Source organism: Sycon ciliatum, chromosome 4 (genome assembly GCF_964019385.1).
Source record: "Sycon ciliatum chromosome 4, ocSycCili1.1, whole genome shotgun sequence".
Classification (NCBI taxonomy): domain Eukaryota; kingdom Metazoa; phylum Porifera; class Calcarea; order Leucosolenida; family Sycettidae; genus Sycon; species Sycon ciliatum.
In genome coordinates, this window is record NC_088646.1 from 31102590 (window position 1) to 31111256 (window position 8667).

At 46.3% G+C, this 8667-nt stretch overlaps 2 protein-coding genes across 2 annotated transcripts in view; one reads left to right on the forward strand and one right to left on the reverse strand.

Annotated features, from left to right (window-relative positions):
* The first annotated feature begins 74 nt into the window (after window positions 1–74).
* Window positions 75–631, forward strand: LOC135815610 (histone H2A). The gene has a single exon (XM_065328927.1). It carries the CDS (start codon window positions 146–148, stop codon window positions 527–529), a length of 384 nt encoding a protein of 127 aa, XP_065184999.1. The 5' UTR covers window positions 75–145; the 3' UTR covers window positions 530–631.
* A 1161-nt stretch (window positions 632–1792) lies between these two features.
* LOC135815609 (methyltransferase-like protein 17, mitochondrial) overlaps window positions 1793–8667 on the reverse strand; it is a 24227-nt gene continuing 17352 nt past the window's right edge. Inside the window, exons 11-14 of the mRNA XM_065328926.1 lie at window positions 6798–6876; window positions 5342–5428; window positions 4925–4964; window positions 1793–2510 (exon numbers count right to left, since the gene is read on the reverse strand). Of these exons, the coding sequence (XP_065184998.1) occupies window positions 2165–2510; window positions 4925–4964; window positions 5342–5428; window positions 6798–6876 (552 nt within the window). The 3' untranslated portion in view covers window positions 1793–2164. The remainder of the gene's footprint in view (window positions 2511–4924; window positions 4965–5341; window positions 5429–6797; window positions 6877–8667) is intronic.

The following is an 8667-nucleotide window of genomic DNA, read 5'->3' on the forward strand; positions in this document are numbered from 1 at the left end:
TGAGAAAGCGCGCGAAAAAATCGAAACAGATTTTCAAACCAAGCTGCAGTTCGTACAAAAACCACGGCGGCGAGGAGTTGGAGCAAGTTCACTGTCATCTCTTAGTTGAGCAAGTGGTTCTTTGAGCACTATCTTCACAGCAATCATGTCTGGACGTGGTAAAGGAGGAAAGGCCAGGAGCAAGAGCAAGAGCCGCTCTTCCCGTGCTGGGCTTCAGTTCCCAGTTGGCCGTGTTCACCGACTTCTCCGCAATGGCAACTACTCCGAGCGTGTAGGTGCTGGTGCCCCAGTCTACCTGGCCGCAGTCATGGAGTACCTGGCTGCTGAGATCCTTGAGCTGGCTGGCAACGCCGCTCGTGACAACAAGAAGACCCGCATCAACCCCCGTCATCTTCAGCTTGCTATCCGCAACGACGAGGAGCTGAACCGTCTTCTGTCTCATGTGACGATCGCACAGGGTGGTGTTCTGCCGAACATCCAGGCCGTTCTTCTGCCCAAGAAGACTGGTCAAGCCAGCAAGAAGGCCTAAGTCTCTACTGCTATGCTGTGCAACTAACCACTGCAACGAACTCAACCGGCTTTTTTCAAAGCCACCACAAACAATCAAAAGAAAGCTAGTTCTGTTATGTAATTTGTATTGTAGTTACAATGTGTCTGTGTTGGTTTGACCAATACCCGACATGAGTTCATGTAGTCCACCAAGGTGAGTCTACTTTTTTTTCTTGGGCTCTGGTTTCTTCGATCACTGTCTCCTGAATGTTCGATGCACAATTTTCAGCACCTAATCGTACCTGACGAAAACCAAAACATTTCTGCGTTATCACAAACAGGCTGCATGTACTCACCCAAAGTACCACACTGTAATTGAGAGGTTGCACCAATAAGTTAGTTGCATAAAGTAAAGGAGCACTTTTCACATCCTTTGCAGTCACAAACTGAAGCCTTGAAGGCCAAAATTAAGGAGTGAAGATTTTTGGTTTTGTCTTTGTTTTTTTTGACTGGGCTAGTCTGGCAAGAGGAATGTGCTCAAACGAATCTCAAAGTAGTTTTTCTGCTACTTTCTGGACAGTACCCTAAAAAATTCAAATTCCACAGGCAAGAGTGATTTCTGCAGATGATTACCATTTCTGAGAAATTTGCTGTGGAATCGCGTTTTTCCAAGGGGGACATGTCGACAGACAGTACCGCCAGAGCGCCCCACCTTGATTTTACAGCCAGAGAAAGGAAAATCGTATGGACAGTGATTTTACTATCTTGCCCTAAAAAATTCCACAGGCAAAAGAGTGATTTCTGCAGATGATCGCCATTTCTGAGAAATTTGCTGTGGAATCGCGTTTTTCCAAGGGGGACATGTCGACAGACAGCACCGCCAGAGCGCCCCACCTTGATTTTACAGCCAGAGAAAGGAAAATCGAAGTGTGTACGATGTGAGAATCTTAGTGGTCACACTTGGCAGGTTTTTGTGTGGAGCTTGAAGGTGCGGATTGACTGCAAAACGTGCAATATGCGTACAAGGTTCATGTCGTATGACCTACAGACAGCAGACCACCTCCACAATACGACCACGAAAGGATGAGATGGTGGGGCGCTCTGGCGGTACTTTACGGTACAATCATGAAGATCTACAGTGCTGCTCCATGAAATCCTGTCGAGCCACTCCAGTGTGCGCGAGCGTTCCTATGTCTGCGAAATGGTGCAAGCCAAGGACGACGCGGTGCAAACACAGCACTGTACAGCCAGAAACAGATCTCATGACGCCACCAGCCACACCAGTGTCATGTACCCGAGTCGACTATGGCCATGGATGGAGGAGGGCAGCTAATAATTTCTTACATGAACTATAAACAGTTACATGTGAAATTGTATTATTTGTACTAGAATGGCGTTGCGCGCGCAGCCTTCGCTCCTAGAGAAGTAGCAGAGCAAATAAGATAGTAGTGCATCTCTAACATGTAAGTCGAGAAGGAAATGGAAATGTGTTTCATATCAGGGTTTGATGTTTTCGTTATTTGCTTCAAATATTTTTCGTGCGTTAGAGGTGATGTTTTATAAATCAAGGATTGGATTCTACTGCATCTCATGATGAACGAAAGAAAGGTCAAACGCTTCAAGATTTAGGTTGGCGATGGCATGCACACATGTTTTCAAACCAGCAATAACAAAATTAATGTTCTTCAAACTCATCCGCATACAGTTGATCGCTTCCGGCGAAATCGGGGTCATCCTTGGCACGGCGCCGTGCCTTTGGTTGGCCGGATCCCTCGACTGCGTCGTCTTTACCAGCGTCAAATGTCCGCTCGTCGAAGTCTTCCAGCATTGCATCTTCCGGATTGTACGGCTTTAACGCTTGCTCTTCACTCGAGTCACCATCGGCGCAGTCCTGCTCGCTGGCCCCAGCACCTCGCTTGTGCTTACGCGGTGCTTGCGAGAGGATGCGGCGCCCGGTGGCCACGTCGATGTGCGGCAGCATGTCCCCCCATCGGGCTCGGCGCACCGACCGGTAAATGACACTACATGTGCAGGGCAAAGTTACAACACAGCATTGACAATTTTACAGCGGCAAGGTTTTGTTTGCATGATACAGGAGCTTCTGTTCCAAGGATTTTTACTGGATGAGCACAATCACGTATCACTGCGTACATACAAGTACAGTTGTCGGCAAAAAATCCGGCCAATACAATGCTAAGCTACCGGTAGCTGTATGGTGCTGGGGCCGCATCATGCAGTGCTCCACTGCTCGACTCGACTGCAGTGCAGCAGGCTACAGGCAGAGTGCAGCGCAGACTGCTTAGTGCAGTGCCGTGCTGTGCTGGTACCGTAAATGCATGCATGCCACCATGAAGAACCGCCGGTGAACGTGCACCCTACCAGTACAGTGGTCCCTTTATAATCCGGCACCATTTGTGCTACAGAAATTGTGCTGGATTAACAAATCTGATCTACTATTGTAATGTGCATGAAGAGGACAGTTTGGCTAATGAAAATTGTGCTGGTTTATAGAGGGTGCTGGTTTATAAAGTGCCGGATTAAAGAGGGACGGCTGTACATGTACCACTGTATTCATGGCATTGGCCGGATTTTGTTGGCGACGACTGTAGTCGTGCATGAAGTTTTCATTCCAGGTGTGATCAACTTGGGGTAGGTACATGAGCACCGCTCCAGATGAGCACGTACGAGCCTAGCACAAGTTGAATGCTCCTCGCTATCCGGGTTTGAGGGCTTGTCAGAACTCCGGACTCGTTTGTAATAATACACGTGTACAAGTGCACGTCTCTTTATTTGTCGCCTGTTCCGAGTGGAGTTAGGTCTCAGACTCTCGTCTCATTGCACAGTCCGAGGAGTCTCTCTGCTAAGATTTAAAAATCAGTTTGCTCAGTGAGGTGTTAGTCCAGTCTGCTTTTATTCTCTATTTCCCTTCTTCTTAGGGGAGAGAGGGAGGGAGAGATAGAGATACTGAATAGATAGACAGAGAGAGAAACAGAGATAGAAAGATAGATGAGCACTCTCGTGTGGGGTAGTGCCTTTGCTGTTTGCATTATGCAGAGCTCACCCACCGACTTGTCAGTTTGAGCACTCTGGCAAGGTACTTTCGGGCCTGGTTTATATCTGGCTTTGGAAAATTTATTTTTCATTGCTATCAGGTTCGGCCTCATTTTCTCTGTGCTGCGCAGTCCACAAAGGACGAAACAGTTCTGTCCGCAGATTGAGTATTTCGCTCCTGCTCTTGTAGTAGTTCAGCACTCTCGTGTGGGGTAGTGCCTTTGCTGTTTGCGTTATGCAGAGCTCACTGCCTTGTCAGTTTGAGCACTCGGACGTTCGGGCCTGGTTTAAATGTGGCTTTGGAAATTTTATTTTTCATTGCCATTAGGTTCGGCCTCATTTTCTCTGTTCTGCGCTCATGAGTCCACAAAGGATGAAACAGCTCTGTCCGCAGATTGAGTAGATAGATAGATAGATAGATGCACACGGAAAAGAGAAATAGGTCCAGTTTGGATTTGTCGCGACTCAAAGTTTCATGCCACTGCAATCATCAGACGACTGAAAATAAAAACCTAAGACTAATCATAAAAAATCAGATCATGCGTGATACTTGGCGCTTTTGTCATTACTCTACGCGATACACGAATGAAGGCCAATATCACACAGGTGTTATGGATGATGGAAGGGATAAGTAGTGGCATAATGTTGGCACTGACATATGCTAAACCAGGCATGGTTGTGATGGTTAAGTATAATATTGGCACTGATTGCCAAAACCAGTCATTACGGTGCCGGGTACTGTCCTTGCGCGGCAATTGCGACTGGCTGCTGCTTGTTCTACTATGTCACGCTAGATGTGAAGTTTTGTATGTAATATTTGTTTTCATGGCGGCATTTTGACACTAGTTCGTTTCTTCTGTTCAGGCTCTTTGGGTTGTTGGCATTGTTCAATATTGTAAGCTTCTCGATTCTGCATAGGTTGCACCTTTTTGACTTGTTGGAGTACGCCTGTGTCCTTGTGTTAATATGCCACCGAACAGAGAATGGTGTCCCCGCACGCTTCAGGTTCATCCGTGTATCGCGTAGAGTAATGACAATCTAAGTGCCAAGTATCACGCATGATCTGATTCATAATGATTAGTCTTAGGTTTTTTTATTATCAGTCCTCTGATGATTGCAGTTGCATGGAACTTTGAGTCACAACAAATCCAAACTGGACCTATTTCTCTTTTCCGTGTGAAACACTCGGCACTTTGCCGGCAATTGCCAAAATTACTCCTTTGTAGATAGATAGATAGATAGATAGATAGATAGATGGATAGATAGATGGATAGATTGATAGATAGATAAGCATAGAGAGAGAGAGAGAGAGAGAGAGAGAGAGAGAGAGAGAGAGAGAGAGAGAGGCTGGGTGTGAGAGCAAAGGATACACAGTTGATCTTACGGGTTCTTTGCCTTTGTATAGGTGTTGATTTCAAGCTCCCCTGGAGAAAAACAGAACACACACACACACACACACACACACACACACACACACACACACACACACACACACACACACACACACAATGCGGATCAAGCGGTGAAGGACATAGATCACCAACCCCACACATCATAGAACAGAAAACTGCAACAAACTTCTTTTTAAAGTTGACACTTTTACAGAGCGTTGACAGCATCTGGCCTTGGTAGTCAGGGGGGGGGGGGGGGGGGGGGGGGGGGAGCAGCAGCTTCCAGCGTGTTCATCATACAGTTTGTTTCAACATTCCAGTGCACCCCGGCCAGTGTTTAGTGTTGATGATGAGTAAGCTAGCATCAGCACAGAACAGAGAGAACAGAGAGAACATAGAGAAGGCCTTACCTGATGCTCTGCATACCAGTGCCAGCGCATGGCCACCGCGACGCTGTAACGGTCGAAGCAAGCGGTCATATTCACCAAACTTTGTCTCTGCACAGAAAGAATAAAAAAGGAGGAACATTTTGGAAGGTCAATAAGAGAGAGATAGAGAGAGATTGAGATAATAACACTTAGATAGATAGATAGATAGATAGATAGATGTGAATGCATGTACACACACGCATTCACACAAACACACACACACACAAACACACACACACACACACACACACACACACACACACACACACACACACACACACACACACACACCACCATCACCGACACCACCTGCATGCATGCGCACACAAGTTCAAGTACTTAGGCTGTGTTTACATGAAGCGTTTCAATCCGCCATGTACACAAAATGAATGGCGCTTTTACATGACGCATTGCGCTTGACCCGGGTTGAAATCAACCCGGGTCAAGAAAATCGTACAAACGTACTTCTGTGCGTATCTCGCGCCAGGTTTGAACGGCACTGCAGATGCAAATTTCGCGCGAACGGATTCACGTGACCATACAGGACTGTAGAAGTGGACTTTTGGCGGCATATCAGTATTTGACCCGGGTCAACTGTCTTCATGTAAACGCTGACCTATTTTGTCTATCGTACAGACTTTCAACCCGGGCTGAACTCGACCCGGGCTGAAATTTCTTATGTAAACACAGCCTAAGATATGAACTATCATTCCAGTCGAGTCCAATCCACAATGGCTGAATTCATGGAACAGTTTATCTTCTTGCACGCTTGGCTCTCTGCAGAGGGCACCCGTCTGCTCTGTTTGATTCATAATTTTTCGAGCCGTGTTCCTGTGCCCACACCGCCAAATGGGAAGTGAATTTATCTCATAGGTCCACCACGGATTGCTCTACCTACTAGTTAATCTGGATGGTCTCAATATCTAGGTCATGCGAAATGCTGTACTCGGCTGCATTGTGCGTCGTTCCAGAGTTGAAACTCTCTGACCAAGCGAATGTGCACACAGCCGGAATGTGATTTTCAAGTCGCAAACAGTTCTCGTTTACAGATAGAGTTTGGTCCCATGCAAGGGTGCTTGGGTGTAAGGTTCTATGTCCCCTCCTCAAGCACATGACTAAATGCTTGGAGAAGTGATATCACCACTTCAGCATAAAGAACAGGCACACAGGCACACTAAAGTACATGTAACTACAAGTTGTTGGTGTGCGCTTTGTCGATGTGTTGGAGCTAGGTGTCGGATCGTTGAATGTCTCAGTACCCCTATCAGTCTCGTGCCTTGTTGTCGCACTAAACGACTATAATTTTAGAATGAATTATTAGCCGGTTACAGTGGTGGACTGTTGTTCATAACTACTCGTAACACAACACACCACTTTGGCGGACAGGAAGCTGTACCCAATCCCACGGTTTCCTTAGAAAGCTGGACAGCTCACTCACCTTCACGCTTTCCCTTCTTGAACACAACATAAGAGAGCCTCTCCTTGTGATGAACGGCCATGAACATGTTGAGATTTTTCTGAAGGTAAGACAGGTTTGCAACATTTCATACCAATGGAAAACACGGTAGCACATGGGTACGCGTACCAAGTACTAAAGTTACACAGGTATGTACATGTGTACCGGTACCAAGTACAGGTCGTCCCCCGTTAATACGAGTCCGGTTGGTACATAAACCCCGCTAGTACATAAGAAATCTCAAGTCCCGGACGAAACGTGGTCACTTCCATACAAATTTTGTCGCTTAGTACATAATCCGTTAGTACATAAACCCCGTTAGTACATAACATTTCTCCGTACCCGCATGTCACCTCCCTCAATAGTACATAATTTACTGGTCTTTTGGCCTTCCAGTGGAGGCACATCGTGTTCTAGTTTCTACTTGTGGACGCAATTAGCATAGAAATCAGAGCGCACATCACAAACCGACAAAGCTCTGTTTTTTTTTTCGAGTGACTGTACAGGTGCGGCTGGGCATGTACCATGTCAACTGTAGAATCTTCGCTAAATGTGACCGTTATAACATAATTTTTATGTTATAATCGAGGGAATCAAGAATATCTCGCTGCCTAGTCATGGTAGCAAGAAACACTCAGAAAAGTTAGTTGAAAAAGTGAAAAAATTCTGGTATACAAGCAAGTTATGTACACTTTCGTTTAGTACATAAACCCCGTTAATACATAACATTTGTCAAGTCCCAGAGATTATGTATTAGGGAGGTTTAGTTCCCACGTAACGGAAACGCGTACGTGGGTGATCCACGTAAAGTGGATGAAGGGCACCCACGTTGCAATGTTGTGTTTAGTCACACGGAACAAACAAAATCATGAAGCGAAAGGCCCAAACCAGGTCAAAGACGAAGCTACCCGGGCCTAAGAAGCTCATCCAGTATTTTGATTTCGTACTTCGGAAACTTCTTCAGCTGAGCACCCTCACAGCTTGCACAATGCACCCAATTCTGATTTTCACCCACGTTCTGGCGGAACGTGGGTGAGCCTCCATACACGGTATGTCGTGATTCAGAAAACGTCTGTACGTGGGTCACTGAGTATCACGTGGTACACACACGTAAAGTACCCACGGATTACGTGGGACTAAACCTCCCTATTAACGAGGGACGACCTGTACTAAAGTTAGTTCCACAGGTATGTACATGTATACGCCACCGCTCCACTAGAGTACAAATGACTTTGGTACACATCCTAGGCTCCTACCCAAGCACGTAAGCCCACATATTTACATATCTGCACAATGTCTGGGCCAAGAACTGCGCTTGGGCGAGCTGTAACACCCCTATGTTGGATGTCTGAAGACGGGCCAAGAAAATAAGTGTCAGAATCAGCCACACGCCTTACCAGTCTCCTATCTCAATACAGATACACACACCACATACACAGGCAAACACAGGCAAACACACCACACACACCACACACACCATATACACCACATACACACAGGCAAACACATCACACACACAGGCAAACACACCACATACACACAGGCAAACACACCACACACACACACACACACAGGCAAACACACCACACACACAGGCAAACACACCACATACATACAGGCAAACACACCACACACACACCACACACACACAGGCAAGCACATACAATGTATGTTTGCCTGTGTCCTTATACCGGTACACAGACAGACAGACAGACACACACACACAAATAGACAGACAGACACACAAACAAATAGACAGACAAATAGACAGACAGATAGACAAACACACAAACACACACACACACACACACACACACACTACTACTACTACTATGTACAGCTACCCTATCGG